Below are 18299 nucleotides of genomic sequence, written 5' to 3'. Positions count from 1 at the left end.
ATCTCTTCATATTGTAACTAGAGAATGATGATAATTCCAACTTCGCCCTCCTGGCCTCAAATTACATACATCCCAGCCCGCGCATCTGTTCACGAAGTATCCCTTGAACTCGGGCCCTCGCTTCAACTATCTGCCTTGATCATAGACCAATGTACAGGCATAAGCCTTGTATCGCTTGTAATCACTATATATCCTCACATAGCGAACGTCGGCACCTTGATAGGCGTCGCCGAAGCCCAGAACCCAGAACACCCTGCCCAGTCTGCAACGGTTAGCCACAACTTCAATAATAATTTCAAGCCAATTTGGTAGACTCACAAGAAAGAAAAGCCACAACAAGCAAAACCGCATTCCCAGCCTTCAAAACCGCCGTGTTCTCATCCATATACCCCACAGCAAGCAACAGCAAGCCCAAGCTCAGGATCGCCAAATCCAGAAACAGAACCCAGGTTGTGCGCACCGCCCCAATGGCGTAGATTGTGTTCACGATGAACCACGCCCAGATATAGATTGCCAGCGCTTGGTTGAACTCGGGGCTGATGGCGCCTGTTTCCGTGTCTGTGTATGCGGCCATTATGCCTGTGCCTGGGATGTAGATCATGGCGTATGAGAAGTTGAAGGCGGAGTAGGAGCACCACAGGGTGGCGCCGAACTAGAAATGTATCGAAATTAGTGATTTGGTTAAGAATACGAAGGAAGGGAGAGTACCGCCTGCCCACGAACAAACTCTATTATCCCAGCGAGGAATTGGGATGTGCCTCCGAAGAAGAGCAGCACTCCGATCATGGCATTCGGTGTCTGGATATCCCGGGCCCCAATCCCGAACATTGCTATGAGGAATATACCTTTTTTTGTCTTTAATACACTTGTAAGCCTCTCAGCTAGATTGACTCACCAGTAGCGAAGGACAGAAGTCCCAAGGGAGTAGGGTCTGCGATCTTGGGACCCTGTGTCTTGACATGTTCGATCACATCTTGGCGGGTTTGTTGGGATTCGAGGTCGTTTGCGCCAGAGGTATTGGGAATATGTGAGATGCCTTGCTTGGGTTCCAGTTCCTGAGCCATGGTGTTGGTTGCCATTGTACGAAGATGCCTGCCAAAACAGAGAAGAAGTTCGTGAGTAAATTTCTACTTCAAATACCCTGGGGTAGGGTCGTTATGTTTACGACTCAGAGTAAGCCATCGCATCCTTTAAATCCTTCAGCAGCTTCCCCGTGCCTAGACGGCTTCATGCAGCTTCATGCTTGGTTGAGACCCGGGGTATAATCTTAAAATGTGGAGGTGTTGGGTATATCATCCTGTCATCCTTGATAGCTCTATGATCGTCAAGCCAAGCCATGCCAATCAACGGATTCACCGCTGGTACTGGCTCCAGATACAAGGCCGGGGCCGAAAACGCCGTCTTCCCCAGTCCATGTCCACGTGTGAGGGTTGCCTTCAGGCCGAAACGGCTAACAGGGAAGAGGTCTATCGACTGTTCAAGGTGCAGCAAAAAACCGTGTAGCCGAGGGATATGCAACTCTAACTTGGTGTAGCACACACTAACAGCAAAGTCAACTCAAACAGCCCTTCACTCATGATAATGAGCCTAATGCTCGCAGAAACAAAACGTATTCTAACGCGATACATTAGCCAGGCTCAGGGACAGACCAAACACAAACTCACCTCTTCCATATCATCATTAACATACTCCACCAACGCCCCCCGCTGATCCATCAACGCCTGGCGCGTCGCCACCGCCTCTTCCCAACTAATCGGCACCCCCTGTCCCTGCCCCCCTACCAGATCAACAATCATGCTGAAGATCTCAACCGGGAGCGCATTGAACGGGGCCAAAGCACGAACCTGCTCCGCCCACCAGTCCACGCGTTGCGGGGCGACATTAGCCGTTGAGAGGATGCGGATGTGCGGATCGACCAGGAAGAGGGCCAGGATCTTGCGGTGGCCTGGTTTGGTGGTGTCTGCAAGTTTGAATGGTTGTACCTGGTGCTGGAGGACGTTGGGGAAGGCTAGGAGTCGGCCCGGGCGTGTTAGGACGCTTCCTAGATGTTGGATGGCGGGGCCGTTTTGTTCGACGCCGTAGAATTCTTCGGTGGAGGAGTGCTCGTTCTGTACGAATGGGCAGAAGGGTTAATTCGGTAGTTTGGTAGTTTGGTAGTTTCGGTAGAGGAGAGGATGTATACCTGTGCGGGGATTGACTTGACATCATCGCCCATCCCCTGCCGGAAAGCCAGATGGCTCGCCGTGATATTCTCCTCGTCGTAGTAGTACAGCGCCGCGGCACAGATATGCTCATTCAGTGCGCCCTCGACGTGCCACGACCCGCCCTCGAACTCGGGCTTCTCGGGCGTGAGGTGGATATTAGCTAGCTTGAAGATAACCTGCAGTCCAGCAGCTGCGAAATCGCGCTTCAGATGCACGGGGCGGTGGTCGGGGTGCGCGATGTGTTCCTGGCGAGTCCGGAACTCGTGCACGGCAGTTTGCTTGAGGAAACGGTTCTCTTCAAACCATTCCTGGAAGCTGTCGGAATACTTGAAGTCGTAATCCCCGCCCCGGACCTCGGCGAACGTGTAGGGCCGGATCTCTGCGCCCTCGGCTTCATCTTCATCAGGCGTGTATGTGATGTCGGCGGGGACATCGTAGTCCTCTTCTTCGTTGCCTGCGATATCCTCTAGGCGCAGGCGCGGCCGGAACCACGACAGACATTCGTCCCATAGCGGGACGACCGCGTCAACGAACTGCTCGAGGATGGGGTACAGCGCCTGGTGTTTCTGTGGGTGCAGGTTGTTGACGTAGCTGGTGATATTTGCGCGTCCGTTGTCCGCGTCAAACCGCACCTCGGCCGGCAGCCACTGGAAACTGCCCCATTCTTTAAGCGAACTGTGCCGCTGCCTGGATACCTGTGTATACCGTGCGTTCTCGTCGAAGCTCGAACTGACCACCTCGCCGGCACAGCTGAACCACGTGCAGCGGTCAAGGGGTACACTACCACAAGGCAGCGCGCGGGACACGCCGTAGATCAGCGGGAACAGCGATGGATGCAGCAGATCGAGCACTTTGCCGTCTGACCCCGGGTGCCAGTCCTTCTGGTGGTCTGGGACGTCCTCCAGCACGCGCACGGCCTGTCGCAGAGCCTGCTGCAGATAGTCTGCTACGGCCTCGTCGGATTTAACCACCGCCAGCTCGCAGTCCCAGACCGAGACAAGCTTCGCGGTTTTGTAGTACTCTGCCTTGTCGCGCAGCTCCTGGATGCACTGTCCCTGTTAGCAATTAGATATTCCACCGGAATGAATGCCAGGGAGCCCACATAAGAAAACGTAGGCTCTGTGAGATACTTCTCATCCTCACCCTCCTCATCCAATTCATCATCCTCATTCAATTCCCCACGGTAGCCAACAGCCTCAGCGCGCCACTTCGCCACAATCTCCTCATCAAAAACCTTCCTCGTCCACTCCGGCTTGTCGGTAATCTGGTTGACGAACTCCATCATGCGGCGCTCGCGCACGGACACGCCCTGAGCGGGATACTCATCTTCAATCGCGTGCGGGAAGCGCAGTCGCGGGCCCTTGGGCCCCTGGGTGAGGTCGTACGGGTAGTCGTTCAGCGCGCGGCCGAAGCCCGGGAGAAAAATGCGGTTGTTGGCGGTGCTGGCCATGGTGGTTTGAGTGGTTGGAGTTCAGGAGGTTGTTTTCTGAGGGTTAAGACCCCACTTGGGTCTTGAATACGAGGATATTGTGCACCTAGGATGATTCGGGAAGGGTTGGTGGATTATCACTGCTTGGATGGAGAAACATATTGACAGGCCTGTGTCTTCTAGTATAGTCGTGTATGGAATATTTGGCGAGAAGGCTGATGGAAGTGTGGCTGTGACAAACACAAAGAAATACTGTATGTTGTACTCTGTGGCAGAAGTGGACCATGGTAGCCAACAGACTCACAAAGGTCCCTGTGTTCAACACCGTCATGACATTCGGAGACCGGAATTTGAATTGAAGCGAAGCGTAGATAACTTTCGACGGTCTGGACAAATTTGGATGGAAATAACGACAATTGACATGAATGGAATATTATGTCAGTGATAAATCCCATAGCTTAACTCGCTTAAAATAATTTATTAGTGGTAATTACTTATGTTAGTTTATAGCGCCGACAATTAAGACAGATTAATGCTAGAGAAGTCGGCCCAAAGGCAATGTACAGGTCATGTTATACGTTTTACGGAGGGATTCAGGTTTCGAAGCAGATTGTGTCCAACTCTTGAATAGTGTCTCAGTACAGCTTGACGGGAGGGGTCACGCCTCCGCTGGCTTCTGGCCATACGCCACAACACTGCAATAGTTAGAAATACGAAGCTTTAAAAGTGCAGACACTCACATTGACCAGTAGGAGTGGACTTTCGGGTTCGTGATGTCCTTCCTGGACTGCGCGAGCAAAAGCTCCAGCTCGGCCGCCGACATCCCCAGAACCTGAGTGCAGAGCCTCGCAGAAAACCCATGCAGGCCATCCAAGGTGTTGACCATGTTCCACTGTCCGATTTTCTTCAACTCCTTGTCCTTTGGCCAGGAATTCTGCGGCCACTTGTACTTGACTTCGACGACGTTTTGGAACCCGGTCTGAGTTAGCAGCCCCTTGTACTCGTCGGCCAGAGCGCCGTTGCGACCGATTAAGCGTAGCCCTTCGACCAGCTTGCTATTCAGGGTTTCAAAGGCTGTCCCGTGCATGGTGCCATCGTCTGAGCGCACGGGGAAAGAAAAATCAAACAGCTCGAACCACCCGCCCGGCGTTAAATTATCGTACACCTGGCGAAACAAATTTTCCTCGTTGGCAATGGAGCCCGAGAGCATGCGGGCGTGGATGAAATCAAACTTCTGCGCGTAGGTCCAGGGCTGCTCGTAGTCGTCGATTTCGAATTTCAGGTTTGGCGGCACCCACGAGGGCTGGATTGGGCTGAGGTCCGTGCCAATGACACTAGACGAGGGGTACTGGTCTGCAAAGTCGATTGCCCAGATTCCTGTGCCCGTGCCGAGATCAAGAACGTTCTGCACGGTGGACGGCACCGGGGCGAGATGCAGCTTGCGGTTTAAAGTCATCAGGCAGATCTCGTGCTGCATGTCCAGGCGCTCCTGTTCCTGCTCGTCCTCGGGGATGAAGTACTTGCCGTCGGAATACTTGTGGTAGCCGCGCCCATTCTCGCGCACGCTCTGGAGCAGGCTCGAGCGCAGGCTCTCGGTGTAGGCGGTCGAGTTTGTAAAAACCGAGTCCGCGTCGCTGGAGTCGGGCTCGATGAACGCTGAGGAGGGGTCGGTTGGGGCCATTGTTGGGGTTGTGGCCGAGGCACGAGAAGGATGAAGATGGGAGACGGTGAGCTTATGAGATATAAACCCACCGCGGCCAGTCCCACCGCAATGACACTGACAGTGCCGGCTGCGCTGGCACGCTGGTTGCTGGTCCCTCAGTGACTCGAGTTGGGTGGGCCCGGCCCGTCCAGCGCTAGTAACGAACATTTCCCTGTTCGGCAGGAGTCTTGTGTTAGTCTTGTTTAGTCTTGTGTTCGTCCTCCACTCGGTCCACCCTCACTGTCCCGTCCTCTTTGCAATCGCCTGTTTGACGTTGGTCAGGATGGTCGGGCCATTATTAAAGACGGCCCCCTCTGTGCCCACGGGTTCGTCTGGAACGATGATTGCCATTGTTCACCATGGCCCCTCTCGTGCTGGCCGTGCTCCTTGCATTGTCATACATTGTCTATCTACTAGGCCTGGGCCTTTATCGCCTGCTTCTGCACCCACTGGCGGGCTTCCCTGGCCCCCGGTACGCTGCTCTGAGTCGCTGGCATGAATGCTACTATGATGTCCATCTGCAAGGCCGATTCATCTTCTGGATCAAAAAGCAGCATGAACGATATGGTATGCAGTCAGCCCCATAACTATAAATCTCCAGCCTAATAGGCGCTCCACAGGCCCGATCGTTCGCATTACCCCTGACGAACTCCATGTCCTCGACGCCGACCTGTGGGAATCGGTCTTTACCAAGGCGGGCAGGGTGGATAAGTATAGCTGGATGTCGAATCGATTTGGCAATGACACATCGGTCTTGACCACCGCGCCTGACAGCCTGCATCGTATCCGACGGGGCGCTTTGAACCCATTCTTCTCGAGACAGCGTGTCCTCGGGTTACAAAATATCATCCGCCAGAAACTGGATGTCCTGCTCAAGAAGGTCAAGGACTATCAAGGCCTTGATGCACCCGTGCCGATCCACCGCGGATACATGGCCTTTAGTGAAGACATCATCATGCAGTACTGCTTTGGCCATGACTATGCCTCGCTGTATAAACAGGACTGGGCTCCGATATTGCACGATGCGTTTGCTGGTGTAAGCATTACCGGTAACATGGCCCTCCAGTTCCCACTGATACCCAAGTTCATGAACACGCTGCCTTATTCGTGGATTGAGAAGTTGGAGCCCATATACGCCTTAATTTTTCGCATGCAGAAGGTGAGTTGTCTCGTCTATTTCAAGCTAAACTGTCAATCTAAATGCGACAGGACTTCGGGACCCAAATCCGCGATATCAAGGCTTCCCAAGAGACCACAAAAGCCAGCAAGCCAACAGTACTATCAGATCTAATTACAGGCAGCCTCCCAGCGACTGAAAAAGCCGACCGCCGGCTCCAGGACGAAGCACAGCTTATCATCGGCGCCGGGCTGGCGACAACTGGATGGACGCTGAGCGTGGGGACATTCTACCTGCTCACCAACCCTAAGGTCCTGGCTCGATTGCAGGATGAACTTGTCAATGCCATTCCAGACGCCAGTATCGAGAATATCAGTTCAAAGCTTGAGTGGGCTGAACTGGAGAAACTCCCTTATCTAACCGCTGTAATCAAGGAGGCAGTCCGACTGTCATACTCAACAACATCCCGCAATGTGCGTCTTCTACCGAAGCCAATTGAGTTTAATAATCGGGCTATCCCAGCACGCACACCCATCTCCATGACAATCCCGTTCTTAAACTGGGATGAAGAAATATTCCCAGACGCAAAGTCCTTCATCCCAGAGCGATGGTTGGACTCGCCGCGCGCCAAAAACGGATCGCCCCTGGAGCGCTACTTTGTTGGGTTTGGAAAGGGAACGAGATCCTGTCTTGGAATCAAGTACGCCCCTGGACCTTCCTAAACACAGCATAACTATGCACGATTCTAATTAATGTGGTAGTCTTGCGTGGTGCGAGCTGTATTTAGTATTCGCCTCGTTATTCCGACTCTTCGATTTCGAGCTGTACGAGACTGATATCTCGGATGTGGAACTTGCTCATGACTTCTTTCTACCCTTTCCGAAGCTGGATTCGAAAGGCATTAGGGTATTCGTCAAATGAATAGCATTAGTATAATTGAATACTTGTTCATGACCCACATCCTCAGTATTTTGCTCTAGATCCCTATAATGAAAAATAGTCCGTACATATACATCCATTCAACATCCTCATCGACATCCGTCTCCCCATACCAAGGATGAACTGTGCGAGACTGCCAGGAAATGATCTTTCCACTTCTGAGAAGCAGGTCGAAGAGCTATCATTAATTATCTATTTACCGTTAAATAACCGAGATGCACCAGACCCCGGTCTTCCCCCACATCTCTCTCCGGAGCTGCAGATCTTATTCCACGGCAGGGTCTTCAATGACGAGCGCCTAGCCAGCCGGATAAATGAGGATAAATTGACTTGAAACTGGGGGTTTCAAGATGCGGGGATCTGCGTCTGCATTGAGTATTTCTGGACTACTTAAACTGTGGACAGGCTGTTGTATTCTCTACACTAGCCAACTAAGCCCTAATCCAACATCAGACACCATCAGACACTGAACATCAAAGATGCTACCCAAGATGCCATCTCTATTCTCCCTCATCACACTACTCCTGTACCATATCATCAACATAAACTTTACAACCGCCGAAAACCCAATCGTCCAAACCATCTACACCGCAGACCCAGCCCCCCTAATCCACAACAACCGGTTCTACATCTTCACCGGCCACGACGAAGACAACTCCACCGACTACACCATGCTCGACTGGCGCCTCTTCTCCTCCTCCGACATGGCAAACTGGCAGCACCACCGCTCGCCCATGTCGCTGGAAACATTCAGCTGGGTCTCCGCCCAAGCCTGGGCGGGGCAGGTGATCCCGCGCAATGGGAAATTCTACTTCTACGTCCCCGTGCGGAATGGGCAGACGGGTAGGATGGCGATCGGCGTGGGCGTTAGCGAGTCCATTGAGGGCCCGTACGAGGATGCAATTGGGGGCCCGCTGCTTGAGAATAATGAGATTGACCCGTCGGTTTTTATTGACGATGACGACGACGAGCAAGCGTATCTCTACTGGGGAAATCCGAACCTGTGGTACGTCACGCTGAACGACGATATGGTGTCGTATACCGGCGAGATCACACAGGTATCCCTAACAACGGAGGGATTCGGGACCCGGCCTGAACCAACTGAGGAGCGGCCAACCGCCTTTGAAGAGGGTCCCTGGCTGTATAAGCGCGATGGGCTGTACTACATGGTATACGCGGGCACCTGCTGTCCGGAGAATATCCAGTACTCGACTGGCCCGTCTGCAACGGGGCCGTGGACGTATGGGGGTGTTGTTATGGAGTCCAGTGGTGCGAGTTTTACGAATCACCCCGGGATTGTGGATTATGGGAATGTGTCTTACTTTGTGTACCATAACGGGGCGCTCCCTGGGGGCAGTGGGTATACGCGGTCTGTGGCGGTGGAGAGTTTCGAGTATAACGAGGATGGGTCGATTCCTGTGCTGCAGATGACGGAGGAGGGACCGGAGCAGGTGCGGGATCTGGATCCGTTTGTGAGGCAGGAGGCGGAGACTATCGCGTGGTCTGAGGGGATTGAGACGGAGGAGTGTAGTGAGGGGGGGTTGAATGTTGGTGATGTTAACAATGGGGACTATATCAAGGTTAATGGGGTTGCCTTTGGGGATGGCGCGGAGTCGTTCAGTGCAAGTGTGGCGTCTGAGTCTGATGGTGGAGATATCGAGCTGCGGCTGGATGGTGAAGACGGTCTACTTATTGGGACTTGCACGGTGGTTGGGACTGGGGGCTGGCAGGAGTGGACGACGGTGAGCTGTCCTGTCACTGAGGCTACTGGGACTCATGATTTGTTCTTCAAGTTTGTTGGCGAGGGTGATGGCTTTCTGTTTAACTTTGACTGGTGGCAGTTTGAGTAACAGAGCTCTATATCGCCAATGTAATCAGCTCTGTTTGAATAGGATCCTTTGTTTATCAATCAGGATATCAACCTGTGCAACACCACGTTTGAGTAGGTGCACGCTCGTCACAAAGAGGCCTTTGTTTGAACTAGCAGTATATATTCTTTGAATATCCAGAGACTGCTCAGAGTAAACATCTTCTCCATCAAACTACCTCGCCAATCTACAGCATGTCTTCTGATGAGAAACTCGATCTTGCGCCGGACAATTACATCCTCGCCGAGATCTTTCCCAATACTACGTTCATCTCAACCGAAGTACTCTCACAGAACTTCCAATCCTGCACCTTTACTGCCTGTCCAGAGTCTGGAGAGGGCTTTATCGTCCGTATCGAACCTGAAGGTAGTCAGATCCCTGCAGTGTCCGCTATACAGGAGCTCGCGGGCCAGGTAATCCCAGACTACGTCCCTACAGTGCATAAAACAGGAACGGCATCAACAGAAGACGGAAAAAAGTTTGACTACTCAGTGACCACGTATGTCAAGGACGCCGTCACGCTGGAGAGTATCTGGAGTGACATGACAGACGACCAGCAGCTGCACGTTGCAGAACAGGTTGCATCTATTGTCGGAAAGCTCCACAGTATCAATCTGCATAAAAAGGCGCAGCAATTCTTCAAGCTGGAAAACAAAGCCGCTATTGAAACTCCATCTATCCCACTTGGTGGTCCTTCGTTGGGGCTTTTCTCCAACCTGTCCGATCTTGTTCGGGGCCTCGTCAAAGCCGAAGATGGGTTCAAGCAAATCGCTGTCACTGAATTAGACGAGGGACTGTTATTCGAGTGCGAATTCGACGATATACCCTCTGTAGCCATGTCCAAAGAGGATATCCTCTCATTGCAGGAGACCGTCGTCCTTTGTCACAATGATCTCGAGCCTCGAAATATCCTTGTCCGGCGAGAGAGTACCACAGACCACTACAAGGTCGTTGCAATCATCGACTGGGAAATGGCGGGCTTTTTCCCTTTCGCATTCGAGTCCTTTTATAAAGATCTTGTCCTAGGGAGCTCGAATCTGTATTATCCCTGGTACCGACTGTTCAAAGACCAGACGGCGCGGTTTATCCCCAAACCATTACCAGGAGCCCAAAAACAACTGCTTAAGGCTTTGGACATGGCTCTTAAAGCAAATGCAAGGCCGCCAACTAGGAATGTTGGGAGGTTTGTTCAGCGGAAATGGATTGCGAGAGAGCAGCTGGTGCGGAGTGAGGATCTCTCGCTGGGATGGGTTAGGAGCCCTGAAGCTGGTGATGTTGGGAGGTTCACAAAGGAGGATAATGAGCAGCTGGAGTTGAGTGCTTTGAGGGAGTTGGGCTTCATTAATTAGCAGTTAGTATCCTTTATTATCGGAGTCCATTAATGTTCTATCTTAGGTATCAACCGATACACTTTGATACTATATATCTGCATACTCTGTATACTCTGTATATCCAATTTCAGCTAGATTACAGTTATATTAGATAATGTATACTAACTAACAAGGCTAGTGCAATTTCTCAACGCGACCTCAAGTAAACATCCATTCTCTCAACTGTTATGGCTATATCGGCGAGAGCAACGTCCTCTACCACCACTTTTACTAACAGAACGTCATTTCCGTTTCTATAATCCATCCTATCTCACAATGGCCTCCCTTCTCCGATCCATCCCCCGATTGCTCAGACCGCGATGGAAGCCACTCAACTTCGCAAACCCAAACTACGGCATCGTCGTCCCAACACAGAAAATCGAAGAAGAGAACTTCCCTGATTACGCCGCCTCTCGATACTATCCGACACACATAGGCGAGGTCTTCCAGAACCGGTACCAGGTTGTATCGAAACTGGGATATGGAGTTTCCTCGACTGTTTGGTTGGCGCGAGATATGAAGTATGTATTGTATCCCCTATCATACCGTACTTGGTATAAATTATGCACAGCTTATACAATTTGCTAGTTGGCGCTCATATGTCACTCTCAAGATCTTTGTCAACTCCGCCTCTATGGGACGGCAGGTTGACGACGAGCTGAAGATGTATCAGCACATTGAACGGTTTTCAAGACATCCAGGCCGCAAGGCCGTCAGATCTCTACTGGACTCGTTTAATATTGACGGACCGGATGATAAGCACCAATGTCTGGTCCATCCTCCATTGTTCGAGAGTGTCTGGGAATTTCTTCACCGCAACCCGGTCCAAAGGTTGCCGGAGCCGATTGTCGCGTTTACGCTGCATAGGTTGTTTCTTGCGTTGGATTACCTGCATACGGAGTGTAAGGTTATACATACTGGTATGTTGTTCATTTACTTGACCAGATATCAAGTCCAATAATCTCATGTTTGAATTCGCCGACGACTCGGCATTTATTAAAGCGGAACAAGACGAGCTGCAGAACCCCTCTCCGAGAAAGGATATGGATGAACGAAACATTTATTTATCCCGAGACTTAGAAATAGGTCCCGGCAAAATAGGCGCCCCTGTTCTATGTGACTTTAGTTCTGCTGTGCTGGGTGACAGGGAACATCTAGAAGACGTGCAGCCGGACATATACCGCGCCCCAGAAGTAATCCTGGAGGCTCCGTGGTCGTATGGTATTGATATATGGAACGTCGGATGCATGGTAAGTTAGCCAATACAATACCAGGTTATTAATATTTTTCTAATGGAGACTCAGATCTGGGATATCTTTCAAGGCGGCTCGCTATTCACCGGGCATGATCCCGAGCACCAAAGGTATCGAAGTCGAGCACACCTTGCTGAGATGGTCGATCTCCTTGGGCCTCCCCCGGCGGGTCTTCTTGCGGCCGGGAGGCAGAGCAGGAAATTCTTCTCTGAGACGGATGAGTTCCGGGAGAAAGGGTTATTAAAGGGTGAAATACCCCTAGAACAGAGGGAGACATCCCTTAAAGAAGAGGATAGGCAGAGATTCTTACGCATGATGCGGAGGATGCTGCAATGGGAGCCGGAGAAGCGGAGTTCGGCGAGGGAGTTGGCTGAAGATGAATGGATTCAGAAGCATATGGGTTTATAGACCACTACTTATCTCTACTCCTAATAAATCTTGGGTCGTTTAATATGACGTATTAAGTTAGCCCGCTATAGTTCCAGCTAGGTTGCCCCGCGCCCCGCTTCCCGCTCTTAGCCCTATATTATAATAACGACACCCCCAGATATCATCTAGGATCCATATCAAACACCATGCCTTGGGCTACGTGGACAAAAATGACTGCCCTATTCAACTGGATAACAGCGCATATCAACCCCTGGGCCAGCCCAAACAAGCAACAAATAACCCACCACGTCCACTCAATAATCCACCAACTAAACACCTCCCACTGGAATAATGTTAAAAGCCAATTCATCTTCCCCCTCCGCTTCCTCCTCCCAGAATACGTCCTAGAGAAAGGCTGGAACATAGTATGCAAATCCTTCGGACCACTGCAAAGCATCGGCGACCCCATAACCAGCACCGGATGGCTCCTAACAACCGTCAAAGTCCCGCTGAGATTCCAGCGCGCGGAGTTCGGTATGCTCCTTCTAATAACTTCATGGGGAGGACTTGTAGGACTGCGCTTCTTTTCGTTGAACAAGCTTGGTCTTGGTCCTGGGTGGCAGGCACCCTCTTATGCAGACGACGCGCATGAAACCGAGATCACGCTCGGAGAGGGAAGATTCAAAGTCGGAGCGACACTTTGCCTTCCAAGCACAATCCATGAAGAGCTAGAGTCCAAGTTCCCCTGCATTATCTTCCTCGGCGGGTCCGGACCCCTAGATCGCGACTCAACAGTCGAAGAAAACAAGCCCTTCAAAGACCTTGCATTGGGTCTAGCGAGTCACGGCATCGCCTCGATCCGATTCGATAAAGCTACATTCACGCATCGAAAGGTATTTTCAAAACGCAAGGATATAACCCTAACAGATGAATATGTCGAGCATGCCACCGACGCTATATCACAAGCCCAGGCGCATCCGAGGATCCGCGCAGGTAGCATCTATGTCCTGGGTCATAGTCTCGGCGCGGTTGTTGCTCCTAGAATTGCCGGTATGGACGGTGTTTCTGGGTGTATACTGATGGCTGGGCCTGCAGAGCCGATTTACCGGTCTTTTGTGCGGCAGCTGCGGTATATAAAGACACTAGACGGGCCGGAGTCATTGTACCTGGGTAAACAGATTGAAGATGCGGAAGTGCGGGCTGAAGTTGCGGATGGTGAGGACTTGACGATGGCAACGCCTGCAAAGAAACTCCCGTTTGGGATTAGAGCTGCCTACTGGCTTGATTATCGCCGGTTCGAACCGATCCGGACTGCTGAGTGTCTTGGGAAGCCGGTTGCTGTGTTTCAAGGGGAGAGGGATTATCAGGTTACTGTGGAGGACGATTATGGGGTTTGGTGGGAGGCTTTGCGAGGGAAGGAGGGTGTGAAGTTTTACTTGTATGAAGGGTTGAATCATCTTTTTGTTTATGGGAATGGGATGCCAACGCCCTTGGAGTATGGTGTTCCTGGGAATGTTGACAAGCGGGTTGTGGATGATCTTGCTAGATGGATTGGCAATAAGTAAGAACTACATGCCTTGATCAAATCGAGATGAGGTAGAAAGGTAGAACTTGATAAAGTAGCACCGTCCTTCTATCCTTACAGCCTCATCTCCATAACCGACTGAAATGCCGTTCTTCCATCATCGACCTCCAACATGACAACAGGCACATCCACTTTGAATGTTTCCTCCCCGGGCAGATTCATTGGTGCGGAGAATCCTGCTACGTGAGCGATATTCGCCGAGCAAAGCGGACAGCGCTGCTCGTTTGAACTTGTGTTTGCCCTGGGCGATGCGATTGCTTTGATACACACATGGCAGAACTGGTGGTTACAAGGCCGAACACTGAGATAGAGTCAGAATGGAAACTCACCCCTTCTAAACTGGAGGACATACATGCAATCGCACAACCGCACAGCACATTTTGCACAACGTTTCGGCTTTGACGGGTCAAAGTCGGTGCTGGACCCATCCTGCACCCCGACATGGCTGTCCATCGCACTGACGCTCTTCACTCCAGCCAGCACTTCGGACCCGTCCAGTCGCTGATCTGGGTCCTCTTCTACTGCGTAGAACGGAATACCGGCAGCCAAGTATTCTTCTGTGGCAATTGGAGTTTTAGGGGCTAGAACATGTGTAACGGCCTCGAAAGCGGAAGGATGGAGGATGTGGATATCGACTAATTTTGCCCTTGCTTTGTTCCAGACGTAGTTGGGTGATGTGTCCTTAACTATGTCCTGCACAAGCTTTCCGCCTGCTGCGATTCCCATTTCTTGTGGGCGTCGGGGATTGTAAGCCTCTGTCGGGCTGTAATCTCTGCTTAGTTCATCCGGTTCACCCCGTTCAAGAACGCTCCGCAAGCGTGCCCGATCATAATAAGAAGCTGAGTCATAAGAAGCTGAGTTATATGAAGGAGGATAGGAATACAAAGCCGATTTTCTTTTAGACTTCACTGCTCTTCTGCGTGATGGTGAAGCCGAGCCACCGAGGCCGGTAGGGCTGAGATAGCCGGCCTACAGTGTCTCAAGGTTAGTAACTTCATCAGATTACCCAGCCGAACCGCAACACACCATTAGGTGGAGCCTTTGTATTCCCTCAAAGCTCTCCCCATCATCGAGAAGATCGTAAATCTTTGCTGGCTCAAGGAATGTCGAAGAGACGTTTGTAATTTTGACCATATCGCCATTTTTGAGCCCACGCTGGCGCGGTGTACTATACTCAGCCATCCCGACGTGTTTACCCTGCTCATTTCGGTACTTGAACGTGTAAGAATTGCGTTCATATGACGGAATAACCTCTATCTGGATCCCGCCAAAGGACTCCTTTCCGCTGATTTGCCCTTCAACGGTATAGCCAGATCCAACTACAACCAATTTATTAGACGTGTGAATGTATATTTAGGGATGTATTGAACTTACGAGGCATGGCCACAAACTGGCGTACAACACCAGGAGCAACAGCAACTCCGTCAAGCCACTTCTGACCAGGAACCACAATGTAATCTTGCTTCCCAGAAGCCTCAAAAATATTAAGGCCGCTTACGGCGTTGATGTGGCCGATGTTAACTCGGATTGCATAACGGGTAGTTCTGCTATTGTTTTGGAAGTTGAACCAGAGAGCCTCTCGCTGCCACATGGGAAAGAAAATACCACCACGCTGCGTTATCTTCTCCGGTAATCTGGATGCAAAGGCGTCGACATTGTAGAGTGGAAAAGTGCCGTGTGAAGCTGGTAAAGGATGGGTCTTAACGTCGTCAGGCATGCGCAGTGTGCGATGGAAGGTAATTTCCAACTCGCCATCAATCACTATACTCGAGCTCTGTCCTAATCCTTCGCCATCGAGCTTGGCCGTCAACGCCCGGCCACCCTTCTCAAGGGTGACGAAATGGAGGAAGGTATCGTCAACGTTGATACATCGCTTACTGAAATTGGACGGACGGTCCGTTGAAATCTCGATGTTCTCAGTAGGATGGTTCAGGCAATAGGCAGAGTCGAGCATGAACGCGCCGCCCACGGTGCCGTTTTGTTTTATCCGAGAGAAACGATCAGGTATAAGGTATCCTGCAGGTCTCATATTGGCATTGATAGAGTTAATACGCCGCGGAAGAGCACTTACCTGGAGCTAGCGAAGGAAGACTGGCCAACTCGGTCTCTGCGGGCACATCGAGTGTTGTGTTCTCGGGTTCCTCCTTTCCTTCGGTTCGAAGCCCTTCAATAGTGATCGAGACCATTTTGTTTGAAGTTCCGGTTGATGCAAAACAGAGTAGGATACAGGAGCCGCACGTAGTATTTAATGCATCGTAGCGTTTCAGCCTCGTGCGGGGCCTGCAGGGATGGCATACAATACGAAGTCAGCCCCGCGCCCCTGCCCTGCACTGCTAAAATGGGAAATAATCATCATTTTAAAGGTCTTGGTAGTGCGAGCTTCTGCCCCTCGTCTGACACAAACCAGAGTGTCATGAGGCTCTCTTCGTCAGGCTGAGAAACATGAAAACTGGCCATGGCGTCTCGCAGGTTTGAGCCAAAAGACTACACGGTGGGATGGGTGGGTGCGCTCCCCGTAGAGCTTACAGCTGCTTCACAAATGCTGGATGAGGAGCATCCAGAACTTCCCCATGATCCAAACGATAACAACATTTATACGCTCGGTCGAATCGGCAGCCACAATGTTGTCATTGCGTGCCTTCCTGCTGGCCAGTTTGGGCCAACCTCAGCCGCCGCAGTTGCCGTCCAAATGAAGTCGAAGTTCCCAGCGATACGCGCTGGGCTGATGGTAGGCGTTGGGGGAGGTGTTCCTGGCTCTGTTGACGTTCGACTTGGCGATGTGGTCGTCAGTCAGCCGGCTGCAGACCATGGCGGAGTGGTGCAGTACGACTTTGGGACGGCGACGGCATCAGGACTCAAGCGGAAGGGCTTTTTGAATGCTCCACCGGCCATCTTGCTAAACGCCGTGAGCAAACTGCGTGCAAACCATATGAGGCGCCGCAGCAGCATCTCGCAGCATCTATCTTCGTTCGAAGACCTCCCTCGGTTTCAGCGGGCAAATGCCGGAGTTGACTGGCTCTTCGCTTCTGAATACACCCATGTTGAAGGCCCTACTTGTGAGACTTGCAGCAAGGATCACTTGGTTGTGCGAGCACCTCGGGGGAACGATAGTGTTGAAATTCACTATGGAACCATTGCTTCAGGTAACCAGGTCATCAGAAGTGGCATCACCAGAGACCAGTTGAGTACAGAGCTGGGCAATGTGCTCTGCTTCGAGATGGAAGCTGCGGGCTTGATGAATGGCTTCCCCTGCATTGTGATTCGGGGTATTTGCGACTATGCAGATTCCCATAAGAACAAGAATTGGCAGCCATACGCTGCAGCAACCGCTGCTGCTTACGCTAAAGACCTCTTGTCTGTTATACCTGCATCTGATATTATGGAAACATTTTCTGTTCAGGGCAGTCAGGCATCACTGCATTATGAACAGTCCGTTCTTTTTTCAGGCCAGACGCTGGGTTTTGGCAATCCTCAGAGGAAAGGCACGCTTAGCAAATCTGAGATTTTAAGGCTGAGTCAAGAGGCATACACGCTTTATAGTACCCTACGGGGCAGCGAGGAAGCACACTCTATCGTCGGGCTTTCCGATGACCTTTTTGGACTCCACTGCTCACTCAACCACCTTTCAAAATATAATGATCCAGATATTCAGCCAGGTCAAAACAGCGGGTGGCAAACAAGTAATATCTTCAAGCGACCTGATGTTCTGATGCATCGCTGCAGTGGTGTATTGGAGGGGATCCAAAAGACCCTCAATGAAAATCAGGGGCCAGAAGTATTTCTTGGTGAGAGACCGGATTTGGCAGAGGTGCAGACTACGCCTGGTGAGATGTCAACACAAACCAAGGCCGCGCTGGTGCAAGCCGAGTTACAATGGTGCGCTTCATCTATGGACATCCTGCTTGACGGACTGTTACGGTCAAACCAGCCGAAGATGAATGGTGAGAGCGGCCGGAAACCTGTACCAGCAGTATACGGAGCGCGAATACCAGAGGCGCCTTCAAGCTCTGGGCAGCGTACACAGAAACGACTGGGTTCTGCAACTGTGCAAGACAATCTGGCAGGGACAAGTAACAAACCACCGAGAATTCCAGGTATGGACTTGATATCTATCTGCTGTTGCAATATAGCTCATTAGTTCCCAGAAATCAAATTCCAATACCAACCTGTAGTTCCTGGAATAGGAATGAATGCATCCGCGTTGTTTTCCACGGCAAATAATCCAGTCTGGGCTCACAGTTCCCAAATTCCTGCACATCGGACCACGGCACCACGAGTCCCTCGCATACAGACTGGAGATATGGAGTTTCCGGTCTTATCTCATTCAACGCCACCTCCCATCTGGATTAGCAGAGTCCAGTCACAGCTTGATGCATGGGAATCCACAGCAGCTCCTTCAACACAGGAAAAACGTAGTCGACGGAGATCTGCTGTCAATGCAATGGCGTCACTGAATTCTCATA

The 18299-nt window shown here is 51.4% G+C and overlaps 9 protein-coding genes across 9 annotated transcripts; 5 read left to right on the top strand and 4 right to left on the bottom strand.

Moving 5' to 3' along the window:
- Positions 1 to 194: 194 nt before the first annotated feature.
- APUU_11205S (acetate uptake transporter family protein) lies at positions 195 to 1079 on the bottom strand (the record flags this gene model as incomplete). Its single annotated transcript, XM_041695713.1, has 4 exons — positions 195 to 262; positions 319 to 652; positions 709 to 845; positions 896 to 1079. The coding sequence occupies 4 exons, from the start codon at positions 1077 to 1079 to the stop codon at positions 195 to 197; spliced, it is 723 nt and encodes a 240-aa protein (XP_041550571.1).
- A 508-nt stretch (positions 1080 to 1587) lies between these two features.
- APUU_11204S (DUF4246 domain-containing protein) lies at positions 1588 to 3654 on the bottom strand (the record flags this gene model as incomplete). The annotated part of the gene is made up of 4 exons (XM_041695702.1): positions 1588 to 1614; positions 1665 to 2108; positions 2183 to 3253; positions 3307 to 3654. The coding sequence occupies 4 exons, from the start codon at positions 3652 to 3654 to the stop codon at positions 1588 to 1590; spliced, it is 1890 nt and encodes a 629-aa protein (XP_041550570.1).
- A 637-nt stretch (positions 3655 to 4291) lies between these two features.
- APUU_11203S (class I SAM-dependent methyltransferase) lies at positions 4292 to 5314 on the bottom strand (the record flags this gene model as incomplete). The annotated part of the gene is made up of 2 exons (XM_041695691.1): positions 4292 to 4328; positions 4374 to 5314. The coding sequence occupies 2 exons, from the start codon at positions 5312 to 5314 to the stop codon at positions 4292 to 4294; spliced, it is 978 nt and encodes a 325-aa protein (XP_041550569.1).
- Positions 5315 to 5694: 380 nt separating this feature from the next.
- APUU_11202A (cytochrome P450) lies at positions 5695 to 7373 on the top strand (the record flags this gene model as incomplete). Its single annotated transcript, XM_041695680.1, has 4 exons — positions 5695 to 5902; positions 5956 to 6494; positions 6545 to 7152; positions 7214 to 7373. 4 exons carry the CDS (start codon positions 5695 to 5697, stop codon positions 7371 to 7373), a joined length of 1515 nt encoding a protein of 504 aa, XP_041550568.1.
- A 509-nt stretch (positions 7374 to 7882) lies between these two features.
- Positions 7883 to 9241, top strand: APUU_11201A (glycoside hydrolase family 43 protein; the record flags this gene model as incomplete). Its single annotated transcript, XM_041695669.1, has 1 exon — positions 7883 to 9241. One exon carries the CDS (start codon positions 7883 to 7885, stop codon positions 9239 to 9241), a length of 1359 nt encoding a protein of 452 aa, XP_041550567.1.
- A 1664-nt stretch (positions 9242 to 10905) lies between these two features.
- On the top strand, positions 10906 to 12290 carry APUU_11200A (uncharacterized protein; the record flags this gene model as incomplete). Its single annotated transcript, XM_041695658.1, has 4 exons — positions 10906 to 11150; positions 11218 to 11549; positions 11632 to 11879; positions 11934 to 12290. The coding sequence occupies 4 exons, from the start codon at positions 10906 to 10908 to the stop codon at positions 12288 to 12290; spliced, it is 1182 nt and encodes a 393-aa protein (XP_041550566.1).
- Positions 12291 to 12457: 167 nt separating this feature from the next.
- On the top strand, positions 12458 to 13816 carry APUU_11199A (alpha/beta hydrolase family protein; the record flags this gene model as incomplete). The annotated part of the gene is made up of 1 exon (XM_041695645.1): positions 12458 to 13816. One exon carries the CDS (start codon positions 12458 to 12460, stop codon positions 13814 to 13816), a length of 1359 nt encoding a protein of 452 aa, XP_041550565.1.
- A 74-nt stretch (positions 13817 to 13890) lies between these two features.
- Positions 13891 to 16022, bottom strand: APUU_11197S (RING finger protein; the record flags this gene model as incomplete). Its single annotated transcript, XM_041695634.1, has 5 exons — positions 13891 to 14137; positions 14189 to 14805; positions 14863 to 15155; positions 15211 to 15852; positions 15908 to 16022. 5 exons carry the CDS (start codon positions 16020 to 16022, stop codon positions 13891 to 13893), a joined length of 1914 nt encoding a protein of 637 aa, XP_041550564.1.
- A 269-nt stretch (positions 16023 to 16291) lies between these two features.
- APUU_11198A (5'-methylthioadenosine/S-adenosylhomocysteine nucleosidase family protein) lies at positions 16292 to 17974 on the top strand (the record flags this gene model as incomplete). Its single annotated transcript, XM_041695623.1, has 1 exon — positions 16292 to 17974. One exon carries the CDS (start codon positions 16292 to 16294, stop codon positions 17972 to 17974), a length of 1683 nt encoding a protein of 560 aa, XP_041550563.1.
- Between the last annotated feature and the right edge of the window lie 325 nt (positions 17975 to 18299).

This window comes from Aspergillus puulaauensis, chromosome 1 (assembly GCF_016861865.1).
Source record: "Aspergillus puulaauensis MK2 DNA, chromosome 1, nearly complete sequence".
Classification (NCBI taxonomy): domain Eukaryota; kingdom Fungi; phylum Ascomycota; class Eurotiomycetes; order Eurotiales; family Aspergillaceae; genus Aspergillus; species Aspergillus puulaauensis.
The sequence above is the reverse complement of the archived record's forward strand: the minus strand, read 5'-3'. Positions and strand labels throughout refer to the sequence as shown.